General features: G+C 43.6%; 1 protein-coding gene and 3 long non-coding RNA genes across 7 annotated transcripts in view; 2 read left to right on the forward strand and 2 right to left on the reverse strand.

Annotated features, from left to right (window-relative positions):
• LOC126912043 (uncharacterized) overlaps positions 1 to 20,166 on the forward strand; it is a 121,579-nt gene that overhangs the window by 92,158 nt on the left and 9,255 nt on the right. The gene's annotated exons all lie outside the window — the stretch shown is intronic.
• LOC126912053 (uncharacterized) overlaps positions 1 to 20,166 on the reverse strand; it is a 192,262-nt gene that overhangs the window by 91,372 nt on the left and 80,724 nt on the right. The window lies entirely within an intron of this gene.
• The window catches only part of LOC118280495 (TBC1 domain family member 4), a 70,525-nt gene that overhangs the window by 42,043 nt on the left and 8,316 nt on the right, over positions 1 to 20,166 (forward strand). For all 3 annotated transcript variants that reach the window (XM_050702095.1, XM_050702096.1, XM_050702097.1), the window contains 13 exons: positions 89 to 290; positions 1,039 to 1,161; positions 1,580 to 1,695; positions 2,479 to 2,570; positions 3,405 to 3,537; positions 4,472 to 4,592; positions 5,165 to 5,264; positions 6,109 to 6,224; positions 7,098 to 7,235; positions 8,091 to 8,255; positions 9,187 to 9,351; positions 17,301 to 17,452; positions 19,918 to 20,016. In XM_050702095.1, coding sequence (XP_050558052.1) covers positions 89 to 290; positions 1,039 to 1,161; positions 1,580 to 1,695; positions 2,479 to 2,570; positions 3,405 to 3,537; positions 4,472 to 4,592; positions 5,165 to 5,264; positions 6,109 to 6,224; positions 7,098 to 7,235; positions 8,091 to 8,255; positions 9,187 to 9,351; positions 17,301 to 17,452; positions 19,918 to 20,016 — 1,722 coding nt within the window. The remainder of the gene's footprint in view (positions 1 to 88; positions 291 to 1,038; positions 1,162 to 1,579; positions 1,696 to 2,478; positions 2,571 to 3,404; positions 3,538 to 4,471; positions 4,593 to 5,164; positions 5,265 to 6,108; positions 6,225 to 7,097; positions 7,236 to 8,090; positions 8,256 to 9,186; positions 9,352 to 17,300; positions 17,453 to 19,917; positions 20,017 to 20,166) is intronic.
• The window catches only part of LOC126912048 (uncharacterized), a 65,401-nt gene continuing 62,241 nt past the window's right edge, over positions 17,007 to 20,166 (reverse strand). Inside the window, exon 2 of the long non-coding RNA XR_007706665.1 lies at positions 17,007 to 17,039. This is a non-coding gene — a long non-coding RNA (uncharacterized LOC126912048). The remainder of the gene's footprint in view (positions 17,040 to 20,166) is intronic.

Consider the following 20,166-nt stretch of genomic DNA (forward strand, 5'->3'; position numbering starts at 1 on the left):
CCCAAGACCTCTTGCCCAGCGACGGCCTTGCGACAACTCAACCAACGAGGCAGTCACGAAAAATCTTAACTTTTATTCTTTTTTTCAGGTCGGCAGATCAGAACTCCGCCTTATAAGTCCGGATCGAAAACAAATATTGTTGCACAGAGCGTTCAAAGATGTCGCCTCCTGCGTGTTAGGGAGGCTGAACAAGGAACATTTCGGTTTTGTCTGTAGAGAAACCAATGACACATACGCTTGTTACGTTTTTAAATGTGAGAGCGATTCTGTGGCTTTAGAGTTGATTAATGGTAAGTTTTTGGTTATTTGATTTAGTTAGTAGTCGAGATTTGAAGCTTAGACTTTAGTGGTTAACGCATTCATAGACGACACGGTGTCTGGTTGGTGGTGGGTTCGATTCCCCTACGGAGCGACTCTTTGTGATCCAGAAATAAAATTGTTGTTTCGGGTCTGGGTATCATGTGAACTTGTACGTTTGTAACGACGACACAGGAGAAAATCCTAGTGTGGACAAAGTTTAAAAAAACATCAACTGTTTATCGAACCCAGAAGTTGAGCCCTAGCTAAAAACTGTTTATTTGCACCGTAACAAAAATATGCTCCCGAAAAACGCCACAAATTGTTTATGTTTTTATAATTTTAATCGTTTTTGTGTTTGTATTATTCATGCTATATTAAAATTCAGCATTAGATTACAACTATTATTACTTAAAATAAACATTGAATTCTTTATTTTTTTTTTAATAATACACGTTTTTTACCATCACCTGTTTGCGACGTTTGGGAGCGTTCCGCTTACACCCTGTATAGATCAGAAATTAAAAAGAAAAATAAATAACCCTCCTTTTGGCGCAGTCGGGTAAATAAAGGTGTACAGGGCGCAAAAAGGCCAGTGCGCAGCTAAAATGCAATGACCCAAGCACGATAGTTCGAGTCAGGGCGCTGATTTTCAACACTATGATATGAAACACAACAGAAATTACATTGTGAATGGCTTAGAACTACTTTCCAGTTAAGTAAGCAATTATTTCCTTACAGCTATAAAACAAGCATTCGTCGCTCACGCCGACCTTTTGAAGAAAACGCGAGAGAAGTCACCGAACATGACTTGTGAACACTGCCCTATGTTGTGGTACCATCGACTCTGCCATGATATTGAAGGTATTAAAGCATACGTTTATTATTTCTTTATTTAATGACACTGGAAAACTAAGAAACCATCAAAAAAATCATTTAAAAAAGCCCAAGTCTCGCACCTCATCAGTTTTTCTACCGTAAAAAGTTGTAAGATCCATGTAATACCAAGTCGGTTATTTTATTTAGTCCTTACTTAAGGAACTTTTTGTCTTAAGTTATTATGTAAATTGTTATCATACCAATATTACATTTATTCTACGTTTTAAATAAAATAGATCGACTTGGTCATCGCACGTTATCATGCAATGGACCATCGTAATTCGTAATTGTGATGTGTACGCAAAAATGAATAAAATTTATAATATTATCTTCTGCGTAGCTAGTCTAGTTTCTATCATATCACTTCACTATCAAAGAATAACCATAAAAATATTCTGTCCAGGTATGAACGACAAAAAGACTCATGCGTTCATCCTCCGCCGCATCGAACAGCTGCCTGAAGATGAACAGGACCTCATCATCACCAAGTACCAGGGTGGTACCAACCATATGTACGAGGTGAGTCACTCAACATCATTATCTAAGGAGAGTCAAGCTTCGGCACGAATGGGCCGGCTCCACCGGAGTAATACCACGGCCTCACAGAAAACCGACGTGAAACAACGCTTGCGTTGTGTGAGTCCAAACCCCGATTCCCCAACAATTCTTAAATCTAACCTCCAAAAGGCTGGCTGTGGTTTGGGTGTCCATGGGCGGCGATTGCTTACCTTCAGGTGATCTGTCTGCTCGTTTACTGTTTTATACCATTCAATGGTATAACTCCGGTTGGTACTACGGCCTAGAAAGTACATAAAACTCGGAAAAAGTCACATTGGTACTTGCCGTTAGTAGGTTTCGAAGCCGCACTCTCATGCATGAGAAGCGAGCGTCGCCATTACCATATTAAAATTATGATCTCCGGCCACCGTAAGTGCGGGCCTGCGGACGGCGAGCAAGGGTATCTCGCCGCCCGACCAGAACCAGACCCGTGCGTACGGCGCCGAGCGTTCCGCACGTGCCTCAAAGATCCAGACCACCACAGATGGGGCCCAGTAGGGCTGATGCCTGATCCGGAGCTGCGGACTACCTAGCGGGTTTACCTCCGGCTGAAAAAGCAGGAGTAGGAACGGGGTGGTTTTTAGTCAGTAAGAGTCTGACACTCTCTCTCACCTTACACAAGGCGAGAGAAGTCATTGGATGATTATCCCCCCTTAAAAAAAAACATATTAAAATTAATTACAGATTTCTCTTCATAAATACCAGATGAACAGTGTAGTATATCATTACGGCGTCTTGTTCCAGACGAGTGAGCACAACGCATTCCTAATGATGTTGCTACGTGCGCACTGCGAGGCGAAGCAAACGAGGCATGTTCACGACACTGCTGAAAATAGGTAAGCAGAGGTATTCGTTTGGACTCAAGTTGTGTATTTTTTGGTTATTACTTAAGTTAAAAATTTTGAAGGTTGGGTAGAGTGTTATTAAACTTCATTCAGTTTTTCGAACCTTCTCAGAACTGGAGTAGTATACAGTCTTGAATATTATATATTATGATTTATGAACCAGTTTATGATAAGAGGCTTACCCCAGGACTTTAACATAGGTAATTGAAAAGTGAGTTAATACTATCACATTTTCATAACGTGTATGAGCACCATGTGTACAGTGGAGAACAGACCCGCTTGCTCATTTTAAAATTCTTCTTTAAGCACTGGCTGCCGTGCAACGTATCGCGGGTTCGATTTCCGCACGGAACAACTCTTTGTATGATCCACAAATTGTTGTTCCGGGTCTGGGTGTCATGTGCATGTGAACTTGTATGTTTGTAAACGCACCCACGACACAGGAGAAAATCTTAATGGGGGCAACGTTTTTTTTTTAAAGAAAAAAAGCCATGCTCCATAAAGCTGAATGACGCAACAATCAAGTCAGTGATGTGTTCGATATTGTTCGGTTACTTGCCGGTGGTGGCACCACCTGCCACCCCGCTTTATTCGTCAATTCAAGGTCATGGGGCAAGGCTAAAGAGACCTCATCAGCTGCAAAGATTAACTTAAAGGTGGTCAGTCGCACGTGACCACCATTGTACCTCTTTATGAAATTAAATGCGTATACTATGTTCTAAATTAGTTAAACGTATCACTAAAGCCATTATTGAAATATTTTTATTTGGATTTATTATGGTTATCTGAGTTATTTAAATGGACATTTAAAATCTCTTTTTCCAGGTCAGAGTTTCTAAACCAGTACTTAGGTGGCAGCACTATATTCTCCAAAGCCAGGCGTTCTATTTCAAGCAGTTTCGATCTCCTCAAACGGAAAGCAAGCAGAGATGATGGCACTCCACCTGTTATTAAGAAGGTAAAAAACTAATTTAATTCTGATAATAATTATTTTTACTCCTGAAACCTTTTTATCTCTATCTATATATTATACTAGCGGACCCGACAGACGTTGGCCTGTCTACATGTCTTTGATTTGAAAATTTTAAACCTTTTTTAATAAGCTAAAACATTCTGTACCATTTTGGACACAAAAAAATTCATCAAAATAGGCCCAGTCGTTTAAAATTGTGAATCTAAACCATTCTCAGATCCCCTTGAACACACACAAAAAATTTCATCAAAATCGGTCCAGTCGTTTAACTTACACTTACAGAAGAATTATATATATAAAGATAAAAATAAAATCAATTGCTGTTCGTTAATCTCGCTAAAACTCCAGAACAGCTGGACAGATTTGGCTAATGTTGGTCTTAAATTGTTTGTGGAAGTCCAGGGAAGGTTTAACGCAAATGTAAGAAGAGTTTTTTTGTCCAATCACAGCCTCTATCAAATATTGAACGTCCAATGATGTGACGCTAGCTAATTACCTATTCGATGAAGAACAAATGGTTCACACTAGCACGATCTAGTGAGAAAAATACGATAGATCCCATTGGGCATCCGGTAACTTCACTCACACAACGCTGTGGTTGTTTCACGCCGGTTTTCCGTAAGGTCGTGGTATCACTCCGGTCAAGCCAGTTTTTCTTTTTAAACGTTGCCCCACACTAGGATTTTCTGCTGTATTGTGTCGCGCGTTTACAAACATACAATTTCACATACACATGACACCTAAACCCGAAACAACAATTTGTGGATCACACAAAGAGTTGCTCCGTGCGGGTATCGAACGCACTATACGTCGCGTGGCAGCCGGTTGCCCAGCCACTGCACCAACTGTGCAGTCAGCTTAGTCCTGCCGAAGCATGGGTCTCTGACATGATTTTAATTAAACTCGTTTGAATGTCCAGGAGACCTCCCCGCTCCCCACTCCAGTACCGATAGTATTGGACTCAGCATCAGAAAGCAACCAGGACCTGCTGACTCCAGAAGTAGTCAGAAGCAAGAGTTTGTCACCAGCTGTAATAGAAGGTAAGCTAATCACTATGTTATCGGCTTACCCACGTAACTGTTTGACGAGGAACTCGACTAGTTTCAAACCATGCTAGAGGCTCATATTCATGAGCAGCATTCCGTGACACACGACGCAGTGACTGTCGCGCTGCTACTCTATAACCTATAACATAGTGATTAATTTAGTATGTCTCACGAAAGAAGGTAAGCTATTTAACAAAAAAAGCAACGTCACGCCTTTTGTCCCCGAAGGGGTAGGCAGAGGTGCACATTATGGCACGTAATGCCACTGTACAATTCACAAATTGCACCCACTTTTCACAATTCATGTTGTTATTCCCATATAAAAGGTGGTGAGCCTATTGCCATATACCGGGCACAATTCCAGACTCCGTGCTATTACTGAGAAATTTTCAAAATATCTAAAAAACCCAGTAATACTTCACCCCCTCGCCCTTGAGACCCCTTGCCTGGCAGACGCACTTGCAACCACTCGGCCAACGAGGCAGTCAGCTATTTAAAACTCTGGTTTTTTAACCAAAAAGCCATAAGTACGAAAAACGCAGTTCTAAATACATTTCCATTTCCAGAAGTGAATCCATCTCCTCGATCCAACATGACTCCCACTCCAGAAGAGAGTGAGGAGACAGCAGGAGATTCCACGCCTGTCAACTCTCCTATGATGGATATGTAAGTATCAGATAATATAGTCGACGGTATTTCCGAACCGATACGACCTTCAAACCTTCAAGAAAAGAGCGTTTTCCTTTTTAAAAGGCCAGAAGACTCCTCTGGTGGTGCGGATGTCAGGTGACCCGTCTACTTGTTTGGCCCCTAAAAAAAGTCAGACTTTTGTTCCATTGAGATACAATGTTCACAAGAATTGTATTATGAACCTGATTGAAAAAGAGTAACCTATGGAGTTTCTTGCTCGTTCTTCTCCATAGGAATCTACACTTTGGAACGAGCAAATAGAGCAACTAGGGGACTGAACGACAGACAGACATTTTGTTTTGTTTTTTAATATTGTAATATTTGCTTGACGTTCAAAAGTGCCTTCTCGGTCTATTTGAAATAAATAATTTTGACTTTGACTTTGACTTTGACTTTGAGACCTCTCTGAATGTCTCTGAAAGCCATTTCTTTTCTGCTCTTTCATGTCCGAGTCTTCGATGCCTTGTTTGCCGTGTAGTTTTGTTTGAGCTTGTTTGGGATCTAAAAAATAGAGCTTCAAAATCTAGATCACATCTTGATTTTTATGTGATGATCTAATTAAAATTCTTACCACTGTTACTTCATTAGTAAATGTTGTGTCTCTCTGCATCACCCTAAGGTTGACTGGTAGAGATTGCCAAATTGGCATTAAGTCCACCATTGTTTTAAAATAAAAGTGTAAAATAAATAAACTAAATTAATCTTAGAATTAAAATGATTATGGATAATGAATTCAATTCAGAAAAAATTTATGGCACATTTGAGTTTTCCGTGTTTTTTTTTTTAATAACTTTTACAAAAATGTAATCATATTTGACAGTTTCCTCAAGGTGAGTGACAACCGCCCCGCTCAAGTGGAGGCCGGCAGCGAGAATGAGGCTACTTGGAGACAGGCCATCTATGAGAAGATTGTACAACCAGAAGTGCAGGTTGAAGGTACTACATATATACATACACACATAATTATATATCAAAAAACAAAAAAAAAGTAACGTCACGCCTTTTATCCGAAGGGGTAGGCAGAGGTGCTCATTACGGCACGTAATGCCGCTATACAATGTACACCCACTTTTCACTATTTGTGTTATAAGTCCCATGTAATAAGGGGTGAGCCTATTGCCATAATATACTGGGCACAATTCCAGACTCCGTGCTACTACTGAGATATTTTCCGAAAAAAGCCCAGTAATACTTTGCCCGACCCGGGAATCGAACCCGAGACCCCTTGCCCGGCAGTCGCACTTGCGACCACTCGACCAACGAGGCAGTCATATTTATTTCAGTATAATACAATCATTGTATTAGTAATATGTGGGCGAGCTATTATAAGCCGGTAAACGAACAGACGGATCACCTGATGGTAAGGAATCGCCGCCGCCCATGGACACCCAAAACACCAAAGTAGTTACAAGTGCGTTATCTATCTTTTGGGGGTTAGGAATTTAAGGGTTGTTCGGGAATCGGGGATTGGGAAGATTGGGAAGGGGGGAATTGGGTCTCCGGTAACCTCATTCACATAACGAAACACAACGCAAGCGTTGTTTCACGTCGGTTTTCTGTGAGGCCGTGGTATTACTCCGGTCGAGCCGGCCCGTTCGTGTCGAAGCATGACTCTTCGGCACTTATAATTAACTAACGTTTATATTTACAAACGCAGCAAAACACAAGAAAAAAAAAAGAAAACAGTTAATATGATCATGTTTTTTGAAACTAAAACGAACAACACTTTTGGCTGTGAGAAAATTTCAAAAATATTATTTTTCAATTTATTCATCTAACTATCATATAACTATCACTCATACTTTTCAGGAGAGCTAACAGTTCTTCGGAAACCATCAGGGCCTAAAGGGAAGAGGAGCAGGGAAGAACTGCGCCAGCTGTGGAAGATGGCGATAGACCAGACCATACTACTGGTTAGGATGGAGAAGGAGAATGCTAGGCTTAAGGGTAAGCTCAAAAAGACTAGTATTTGATAGTAATTTTATGAGTTACTAGCTACTTCCGCGCGGTTTCACCCGCAATGCTCGGTTCCTATTGATTGTGGCGTGATGATTTATAGCATATAACCTTCCGTGATAAATGCGCTATCCAACAAAAAAAGAATTATTCTAATCGGACCAGTATTTCCGGAGATTAGCGCGTTCAAACAAACAAACAAACTCTTCAGCTTTATAATATTAGTATAGATATCAAATGCCTACAGGGCCTTTTAAAATATGAAGGTAAGTTGCAAAAACTTGTGTGTTTATTCGTTACTCAATTATGGTGAAACGGCTGACAGGATCGGGGTGAAATTTAGAACAGAGGTAGATTATGGTATGGAATAACATGTATGCTACTTTTTATCCCACGAGAATGCGGGTGAAGCTGCTAGCAGAAGCTAACACGTACATACGTACGTATGTATTCCTGTACCCCTAGTAAAGGGGTCGGGCCCCTCTGATTGGCCGGCTCGAATAAATCAACCAAACAGAGCGCTTTGATGACTTTAAAAGTATTGCAAACTCACACTAAGGTTGCTGCTTGAACAATTTATTAATTATAAAATAATTTAAACGGATTTTATTAAATCTACTATAATCTCATTTTATTGAAGGCATCTCAAATTAGTCTTGTTAAGTTTAATTTTCCATTCATTCGTTTCTTGGCGCGGTGGCTGGGTAACTGGCTGCCGTGCAACGTGTAGCGGGCTCGATTCCCGCACGGAGCAACTCTTTGTGTGATCCACAAGTTGTTGTTTCGGATCTGGGTGTCATGTGTATGTGAAAACTGTTACTATAAATGTCATATTTCTCTTTACAGAAAGCGAGGAATCATCAGCAGTGCGGAGAATAAAGCTGGAATATAATGAACTGAGTATTTGCGACGGAGGGGTCAGCTTAATGTGGGACTCTCTGCTGTCTAGAGACCATTCTCAACCAATGGCTAAAGTCGACCGGCATATGTTGACCCAGGCTGTCATACAAGGTAACGTTCATAGTTATAATATGTAGTATCTGTTGTCTTTTTAGACTTACGTTTTGAAGAATATCCAGATTTTAAAGTTAAATAATACTATAACTACGCCTATGATCTCTGGTAATAAATAAAAAAAAAAACAAAATTAATAAAATACATAATATAATTGTAAAAAGAAAATATGATTGGCTTTGTAAAATTTTTAAGTTGGACCAAGGTTTGAGCCTTGGGGAACCCATCCTATATTTTAATGTAAATTATTAAGTTGATAATATTTCCTATTAATCTAAATCAGAACTAACTTGAATAATATTTAAAATAAGTTTTACAATATTGTAGGAGTGCACCTTAACTGCACGGTGACCAGCTGCCACACAATGTGTAGCGGGTTCGATTCCCGCACAGTTATCTTTTATAATAATAAATCAAGTTAACTTTATCAAAAGCCTTACAAAAGTCCTAGAACAACCATTTAAATGACTTTAAGACTGAAATACCAGCAAAACACCAATAAATATTGTTTTAAACAGTCTTCTGGTAACGTTCCCCACTGACAGCGATGCGGACGAGTACTTCGACGCCTAACCACGCTTAACGCCTTTATTTTAGTTTTAAGTTAGTTTTTATTCCTTTTTTTTTGGTATTTTTAAGTTTTTATTGTAACTTTCGTGAGACATACTAAATTAATTATTATGTTATCGGCTTACTCACGTACTGTTTTGACGAGGAACTCGACTAGTTTCAAGCCACGCTAGAGACTCATATTCATGAGCAGCATTCCGCGACACACGACGCGGCGACTATCGCGAGAGTCGAGTTCCTCGTCAAACAAATACGTGAGTAAGCCGATAACATAATAATTTATTTAGTATGTCTCACGAAAGTTATAACTTGTAAGTATTAGTATGTATAAGTTCTAAACATACTATTATCCGTCCAGGAGTGCCCCGCATGTCCCGCGGCGGAGTCTGGTACTTCCTGGCGGAGCAGGCGTGTCTGCGCGGCCCGCCGCCCGACATCAAGGCGTGCCCGCAGTACCACGCGCCATACTCCGCGCTGCTGGCCGGGCTCACCAAGCATCAACACGCCATACTCATCGACCTCGGTACTTACACATTATTATATACATGATAATACAGCAGTACCACGCGCCATACTCCGCGCTGCTGGCCGGGCTCACCAAGCATCAACACGCCATACTCATCGACCTCGGTACTTACACATTATTATATACATGATAATACAGCAGTACCACGCGCCATACTCCGCGCTGCTGGCCGGGCTCACCAAGCATCAACACGCCATACTCATCGACCTCGGTACTTACACATTATTATATACATGATAATACAGCAGTACCACGCGCCATACTCCGCGCTGCTGGCCGGGCTCACCAAGCATCAACACGCCATACTCATCGACCTCGGTACTTACACATTATTATATACATGATAATACAGCAGTACCACGCGCCATACTCCGCGCTGCTGGCCGGGCTCACCAAGCATCAACACGCCATACTCATCGACCTCGGTACTTACACATTATTATATACATGATAATACAGCAGTACCACGCGCCATACTCCGCGCTGCTGGCCGGGCTCACCAAGCATCAACACGCCATACTCATCGACCTCGGTACTTACACATTATTATATACATGATAATACAGCAGTACCACGCGCCATACTCCGCGCTGCTGGCCGGGCTCACCAAGCATCAACACGCCATACTCATCGACCTCGGTACTTACACATTATTATATACATGATAATACAGCAGTACCACGCGCCATACTCCGCGCTGCTGGCCGGGCTCACCAAGCATCAACACGCCATACTCATCGACCTCGGTACTTACACATTATTATATACATGATAATACAGCAGTACCACGCGCCATACTCCGCGCTGCTGGCCGGGCTCACCAAGCATCAACACGCCATACTCATCGACCTCGGTACTTACACATTATTATATACATGATAATACAGCAGTACCACGCGCCATACTCCGCGCTGCTGGCCGGGCTCACCAAGCATCAACACGCCATACTCATCGACCTCGGTACTTACACATTATTATATACATGATAATACAGCAGTACCACGCGCCATACTCCGCGCTGCTGGCCGGGCTCACCAAGCATCAACACGCCATACTCATCGACCTCGGTACTTACACATTATTATATACATGATAATACAGCAGTACCACGCGCCATACTCCGCGCTGCTGGCCGGGCTCACCAAGCATCAACACGCCATACTCATCGACCTCGGTACTTACACATTATTATATACATGATAATACAGCAGTACCACGCGCCATACTCCGCGCTGCTGGCCGGGCTCACCAAGCATCAACACGCCATACTCATCGACCTCGGTACTTACACATTATTATATACATGATAATACAGCAGTACCACGCGCCATACTCCGCGCTGCTGGCCGGGCTCACCAAGCATCAACACGCCATACTCATCGACCTCGGTACTTACACATTATTATATACATGATAATACAGCAGTACCACGCGCCATACTCCGCGCTGCTGGCCGGGCTCACCAAGCATCAACACGCCATACTCATCGACCTCGGTACTTACACATTATTATATACATGATAATACAGCAGTACCACGCGCCATACTCCGCGCTGCTGGCCGGGCTCACCAAGCATCAACACGCCATACTCATCGACCTCGGTACTTACACATTATTATATACATGATAATACAGCAGTACCACGCGCCATACTCCGCGCTGCTGGCCGGGCTCACCAAGCATCAACACGCCATACTCATCGACCTCGGTACTTACACATTATTATATACATGATAATACAGCAGTACCACGCGCCATACTCCGCGCTGCTGGCCGGGCTCACCAAGCATCAACACGCCATACTCATCGACCTCGGTACTTACACATTATTATATACATGATAATACAGCAGTACCACGCGCCATACTCCGCGCTGCTGGCCGGGCTCACCAAGCATCAACACGCCATACTCATCGACCTCGGTACTTACACATTATTATATACATGATAATACAGCAGTACCACGCGCCATACTCCGCGCTGCTGGCCGGGCTCACCAAGCATCAACACGCCATACTCATCGACCTCGGTACTTACACATTATTATATACATGATAATACAGCAGTACCACGCGCCATACTCCGCGCTGCTGGCCGGGCTCACCAAGCATCAACACGCCATACTCATCGACCTCGGTACTTACACATTATTATATACATGATAATACAGCAGTACCACGCGCCATACTCCGCGCTGCTGGCCGGGCTCACCAAGCATCAACACGCCATACTCATCGACCTCGGTACTTACACATTATTATATACATGATAATACAGCAGTACCACGCGCCATACTCCGCGCTGCTGGCCGGGCTCACCAAGCATCAACACGCCATACTCATCGACCTCGGTACTTACACATTATTATATACATGATAATACAGCAGTACCACGCGCCATACTCCGCGCTGCTGGCCGGGCTCACCAAGCATCAACACGCCATACTCATCGACCTCGGTACTTACACATTATTATATACATGATAATACAGCAGTACCACGCGCCATACTCCGCGCTGCTGGCCGGGCTCACCAAGCATCAACACGCCATACTCATCGACCTCGGTACTTACACATTATTATATACATGATAATACAGCAGTACCACGCGCCATACTCCGCGCTGCTGGCCGGGCTCACCAAGCATCAACACGCCATACTCATCGACCTCGGTACTTACACATTATTATATACATGATAATACAGCAGTACCACGCGCCATACTCCGCGCTGCTGGCCGGGCTCACCAAGCATCAACACGCCATACTCATCGACCTCGGTACTTACACATTATTATATACATGATAATACAGCAGTACCACGCGCCATACTCCGCGCTGCTGGCCGGGCTCACCAAGCATCAACACGCCATACTCATCGACCTCGGTACTTACACATTATTATATACATGATAATACAGCAGTACCACGCGCCATACTCCGCGCTGCTGGCCGGGCTCACCAAGCATCAACACGCCATACTCATCGACCTCGGTACTTACACATTATTATATACATGATAATACAGCAGTACCACGCGCCATACTCCGCGCTGCTGGCCGGGCTCACCAAGCATCAACACGCCATACTCATCGACCTCGGTACTTACACATTATTATATACATGATAATACAGCAGTACCACGCGCCATACTCCGCGCTGCTGGCCGGGCTCACCAAGCATCAACACGCCATACTCATCGACCTCGGTACTTACACATTATTATATACATGATAATACAGCAGTACCACGCGCCATACTCCGCGCTGCTGGCCGGGCTCACCAAGCATCAACACGCCATACTCATCGACCTCGGTACTTACACATTATTATATACATGATAATACAGCAGTACCACGCGCCATACTCCGCGCTGCTGGCCGGGCTCACCAAGCATCAACACGCCATACTCATCGACCTCGGTACTTACACATTATTATATACACTCCGCGCTGATCACCAATCAGCACGCGCCATACTCCGCGCTGCTGGCCGGGCTCACCAAGCATCAACACGCCATACTCATCGACCTCGGTACTTACACATTATTATATACATGATAATACAGCAGTACCACGCGCCATACTCCGCGCTGCTGGCCGGGCTCACCAAGCATCAACACGCCATACTCATCGACCTCGGTACTTACACATTATTATATACATGATAATACAGCAGTACCACGCGCCATACTCCGCGCTGCTGGCCGGGCTCACCAAGCATCAACACGCCATACTCATCGACCTCGGTACTTACACATTATTATATACATGATAATACAGCAGTACCACGCGCCATACTCCGCGCTGCTGGCCGGGCTCACCAAGCATCAACACGCCATACTCATCGACCTCGGTACTTACACATTATTATATACATGATAATACAGCAGTACCACGCGCCATACTCCGCGCTGCTGGCCGGGCTCACCAAGCATCAACACGCCATACTCATCGACCTCGGTACTTACACATTATTATATACATGATAATACAGCAGTACCACGCGCCATACTCCGCGCTGCTGGCCGGGCTCACCAAGCATCAACACGCCATACTCATCGACCTCGGTACTTACACATTATTATATACATGATAATACAGCAGTACCACGCGCCATACTCCGCGCTGCTGGCCGGGCTCACCAAGCATCAACACGCCATACTCATCGACCTCGGTACTTACACATTATTATATACATGATAATACAGCAGTACCACGCGCCATACTCCGCGCTGCTGGCCGGGCTCACCAAGCATCAACACGCCATACTCATCGACCTCGGTACTTACACATTATTATATACATGATAATACAGCAGTACCACGCGCCATACTCCGCGCTGCTGGCCGGGCTCACCAAGCATCAACACGCCATACTCATCGACCTCGGTACTTACACATTATTATATACATGATAATACAGCAGTACCACGCGCCATACTCCGCGCTGCTGGCCGGGCTCACCAAGCATCAACACGCCATACTCATCGACCTCGGTACTTACACATTATTATATACATGATAATACAGCAGTACCACGCGCCATACTCCGCGCTGCTGGCCGGGCTCACCAAGCATCAACACGCCATACTCATCGACCTCGGTACTTACACATTATTATATACATGATAATACAGCAGTACCACGCGCCATACTCCGCGCTGCTGGCCGGGCTCACCAAGCATCAACACGCCATACTCATCGACCTCGGTACTTACACATTATTATATACATGATAATACAGCAGTACCACGCGCCATACTCCGCGCTGCTGGCCGGGCTCACCAAGCATCAACACGCCATACTCATCGACCTCGGTACTTACACATTATTATATACATGATAATACAGCAGTACCACGCGCCATACTCCGCGCTGCTGGCCGGGCTCACCAAGCATCAACACGCCATACTCATCGACCTCGGTACTTACACATTATTATATACATGATAATACAGCAGTACCACGCGCCATACTCCGCGCTGCTGGCCGGGCTCACCAAGCATCAACACGCCATACTCATCGACCTCGGTACTTACACATTATTATATACATGATAATACAGCAGTACCACGCGCCATACTCCGCGCTGCTGGCCGGGCTCACCAAGCATCAACACGCCATACTCATCGACCTCGGTACTTACACATTATTATATACATGATAATACACAGCGGTACCACGCGCCATACTCATCGACCTCGGTACTTACACATTATTATATACATGATAATACAGCAGTACCACGCGCCATACTCCGCGCTGCTGGCCGGGCTCACCAAGCATCAACACGCCATACTCATCGACCTCGGTACTTACACATTATTATATACATGATAATACACAGCGGTACCACGCGCCATACTCATCGACCTCGGTACTTACACATTATTATATACATGATAATACAGCAGTACCACGCGCCATACTCCGCGCTGCTGGCCGGGCTCACCAAGCATCAACACGCCATACTCATCGACCTCGGTACTTACACATTATTATATACATGATAATACAGCAGTACCACGCGCCATACTCCGCGCTGCTGGCCGGGCTCACCAAGCATCAACACGCCATACTCATCGACCTCGGTACTTACACATTATTATATACATGATAATACAGCAGTACCACGCGCCATACTCCGCGCTGCTGGCCGGGCTCACCAAGCATCAACACGCCATACTCATCGACCTCGGTACTTACACATTATTATATACATGATAATACAGCAGTACCACGCGCCATACTCCGCGCTGCTGGCCGGGCTCACCAAGCATCAACACGCCATACTCATCGACCTCGGTACTTACACATTATTATATACATGATAATACAGCAGTACCACGCGCCATACTCCGCGCTGCTGGCCGGGCTCACCAAGCATCAACACGCCATACTCATCGACCTCGGTACTTACACATTATTATATACATGATAATACAGCAGTACCACGCGCCATACTCCGCGCTGCTGGCCGGGCTCACCAAGCATCAACACGCCATACTCATCGACCTCGGTACTTACACATTATTATATACATGATAATACAGCAGTACCACGCGCCATACTCCGCGCTGCTGGCCGGGCTCACCAAGCATCAACACGCCATACTCATCGACCTCGGTACTTACACATTATTATATACATGATAATACACAGCGGTACCACGCGCCATACTCATCGACCTCGGTACTTACACATTATTATATACATGATAATACACAGCGGTACCACGCGCCATACTCATCGACCTCGGTACTTACACATTATTATATACATGATAATACACAGCGGTACCACGCGCCATACTCATCGACCTCGGTACTTACACATTATTATATACATGATAATACAGCGGTACCACGCGCCATACTCATCGACCTCGGTACTTACACATTATTATATACATGATAATACAGCAGTACCACGCGCCATACTCCGCGCTGCTGGCCGGGCTCACCAAGCATCAACACGCCATACTCATCGACCTCGGTACTTACACATTATTATATACATGATAATACAGCAGTACCACGCGCCATACTCCGCGCTGCTGGCCGGGCTCACCAAGCATCAACACGCCATACTCATCGACCTCGGTACTTACACATTATTATATACATGATAATACAGCAGTACCACGCGCCATACTCCGCGCTGCTGGCCGGGCTCACCAAGCATCAACACGCCATACTCATCGACCTCGGTACTTACACATTATTATATACATGATAATACAGCAGTACCACGCGCCATACTCCGCGCTGCTGGCCGGGCTCACCAAGCATCAACACGCCATACTCATCGACCTCGGTACTTACACATTATTATATACATGATAATACAGCAGTACCACGCGCCATACTCCGCGCTGCTGGCCGGGCTCACCAAGCATCAACACGCCATACTCATCGACCTCGGTACTTACACATTATTATATACATGATAATACAGCAGTACCACGCGCCATACTCCGCGCTGCTGGCCGGGCTCACCAAGCATCAACGCGCCATACTCATCGACCTCGGTACTTACACATTATTATATACATGATAATACACAGCGGTACCACGCGCCATACTCATCGTATAGTGACCTACCGAACATTGTAAAGTGACATTACGTGCCATAATATGCACTTCTGCTTACCCCTTTGGTGATAAAAGGCGTGACAAAAATTTTTTTACGGAAAAAAAACCGGTATACTGTCAGACGAATAAACTGATGGTATGCAATCGCCGCCGATGGACACTTGAAACACCAGAGGCGTTACAAGTGGGAATGGAGATAATTGGGTCTCCGGTAACCTCACTCACTCAACGAAACACAACGCAAGCGTTGTTTCACGTCGGTTTTCGGCTCGGCCGTGGTATTACTCCGGTCGAGCCGGCCCATTCGTGCCGAAGCATGGCTCTCCCACACTTCATCTACAGTTCGACCTAATAAAGGAGTCTGGACTTTAAAAGAGACTATGACCTCTGAGTTTGTTTCGGCATTTCTTCTCAGACTTGATTCCCCCTAGTCCTTTCCATCTTCGAACCACAAGACAATCGGCAAGGCGTCACCGCTTTATTGTAGATATCCCACCCACTCGCACGCAGCGCTTCGCTTCAAGCTTCCTTGTGCGAACTGCTAGGGAGTGGAACTCCTTGCCGGAGTCTGTGTTTCCTGATGGGTATAACCTGGGTGTCTTCAAAGCCCGAGTGAATAGGTTGCTTATGGGCAGACGTGCTCCATCGTAGGCCCCATCATCACTTACCATCAGGTGAGATAGCGGCCAAACGTCGACCCATTAAATGTATAAAAAAAAAGAGTAGTCCGATAGGAAATGCGGGCCTCATCTATCTATCGAGATTGACGTGTAAAAGAGTTACATTGTAATCTATTTGCAAAAATAAATATCATTTAGTAGTTATACTAAAAACTATCAATTTTTCCCCCAGGCCGTACATTCCCGAAGCACTCGTACTTCGCATCAGCGCTGGGGCCGGGTCAGCTCGCTCTCTACAACATACTGAAGGCATACTCCTTGCTGGACCCTGATGTCGGATACTGCCAGGGTCTCAGCTTCGTGGCTGGAGTTCTGTTGTTGCATGTAAGTATTTTCAGCAACCAGAAGAGTTAAATATTTAAAAAAAAAGACAGATCACAACGAACTTAACTAGTTTTTATTACAAATTAAATTAATTCAACAAAAATTTCACTATAACCTAAAATAATTTAAGAATGTAAACAACACAAAACAACCGTTAATTCTCCAACACAAAATCAGCACAATTATTGGGATAAATAATGATAAGCAAAAAGAACAGACTGGTATACTATACTGTATACTGTAAAGTATCGACGCCAACCACCTTTCTACTCAACGACCAAGCAGCAAGTGAACCCGAATGCAACTGAGCGGTCGCTTTTATAGGAGGTGGTGGGGATCGAAACTGTTTACACAAACTTTGGCTTATAGTATTAACTTATTCAATAATATGTACTTTAGGGAACGGAGAGTAAAGTTCCCTAAGAAAAGGAGGATCCTCCGACCAGGCGAGGTGATCAGCCTGGCGGGCTTTCTGCCCAGTGCGATGCAGGATATTTATGACGTCATCCGTTGATTTGCTCGTCGATAGTCTATGTGCGACTTCTGTCATCTGTCACTTGTTACTTGTCAATGTGTCGCCACAGTACCTAAATTTGGAATTGGTGAAGCTAAAAAAATTATACAGGTCGCGTCTAACCGGTCGATATGGAAATTATTGAAAGAGGCAAGGCAACGGGTTGAAAGAGAAAACTTCGGGCCTCACAGAAAACCGACGTGAAACAACTCTTGCGTTGTGTTTCGTTGTGTGAGTGAGGTTACCGGAGACCCAATTCCCCCCTTCCCAATCTTCCCCATCCACATTCCCATTTTTTTTATGAAACACGCCGGTAATCGAGCAGACATATTACCTGATGGTAAGCAATCGACGCCGCCCATGGACAGTTGAAACACCAGAGGCGTTACAAGTGCGTTGCCGGCTTTTTGGTAATTAGGAATTTAAGGGTAGTTGTTCGGAAATCGGGGATTGAGAAGATTGGGAAGGGGGGAATTGGGCCTCCGGTAACCTCACTCACATAACGAAACACAACGCAAGCGTTGTTTCACGTCGGTTTTCTGTCACGGTCGAGCCGTATTTTTGTCCAGAGTCTTTTTAAAAAAAACCTCATCGAATTCCGAACTAAAAATTAGTATTGTACTTTTCATGGGACGTAATAATGATATTGAAACTTGTCCCATGTCTGTTGATGGGATGGGACACTGCCCATACATTTTTTTGCATGGTCCTTTAACCCGCCATTGGTGACGTGTATTTGTCTTACTGACATAAAATGGCATAGAAAGGACATAAAAATAAAACGCTCGCATTGCTGTTGCGGGGTGGACTAATGGTAGAGGGCGTGTAGTAAGGCAGCTACTCGAAATCGCAACCTAATTCGATAAACAGTTTAAAAAATATTATTTGTTTTTAAATTACCCGGTCTCATAGACATATAGGTCACCAATGGCGGGTTAATGGAATATTAGCGATAATGACGGATTAACTAATGTCGATTTTAAAGACAGTTTTCTGCAACTGGGTGTTAAACTTCTATCATTAACTATATAGTGGAGCGCCTGGGGGTTTTCACCTCGGATTAGAGTTACAGTGAATGAATTAATATGATCGATGTGGGATATTGTTTTTTAAACTATAAATTGCAATGTTTACCCAAAAATTTTTTGTGCACTCCATTTTTTTATTGTTTAAACAAATTATTATAAAAAATTAATGTTTGACCATATATTTTCACTTTAAACAGTATTTTTTTTATTTATATGTTAGTTGTAAGCTTTCTAATGGTATATCGGTTTTTAAAAACAATTCAGTATATTTTTAAGAAAACATCTTCGAATGCGCACATGTAGGTTGAGTCGATTTGGTTGATCGCGAGTGTAGTTTATACTGCAGTGTACCTATCATGCTTACAGTGCAGCGGAAATAGTTGTTCCAATACTTCACCTATTATACAGATAGATGAAGTAGAAGAAAATATTTGATGTAGACAACAATGTAATATATTTAAATAAACAGATTTTGTACAAATATTTTTTTTTCTTTTCATTAGTCATAATTAATTACCGTATTTTTTTCAATGTACACAATAGAGTGCGTTTCATTTATAATTAAAAAGCTGTCGCTCCGCTCTCCCCTCCACGTTTTTCTACCTGTTCGAGATACTGCTATTTTTATACACAGGTATCTTTGAAAAATGTTCCTATATGTCTACTCAGGTAAGATTTAACATATAAATAAAAAAAAATTACTGTTTAAAGTGAAAATATATGGTCAAACACTAAATTTTTATAATAATTTGTTTAAACAATAAAAAAATGGAGTGCACAATAAAATGTTGGGTAAACATTGCAATTTATAGTTTAAAAAACAATATCCCACATCGATCATATTAATTCATACACTGTAACTCTAATCCGAGGTTTTACGGTTTTGAATGCTCCAGGCACTCCACTAATACTGTTTATTGCAGATGGAGGAAGCAGAAGCCTTTGTACTGCTTCGTCACTTGATGTTCAGGCGTGGGCTGAGGAAGCAGTATCTACCAGACATGAGCGCTTTGCAAGTACAGGTGAGAAACCCGTGACCAATTTGATGTTGCGGATATTTATGGGCGGCGGCGATTGCTTACCATCAGGTGATCCGTCTGCTCGTTTACTGGCTAAGATCATCATTATATATATAATTCTTCTGTAAGTGTGTATGTCACTGAACTTCTCTT

This window comes from Spodoptera frugiperda, chromosome 21 (assembly GCF_023101765.2).
Source record: "Spodoptera frugiperda isolate SF20-4 chromosome 21, AGI-APGP_CSIRO_Sfru_2.0, whole genome shotgun sequence".
Lineage (NCBI taxonomy): Eukaryota > Metazoa > Arthropoda > Insecta > Lepidoptera > Noctuidae > Spodoptera > Spodoptera frugiperda.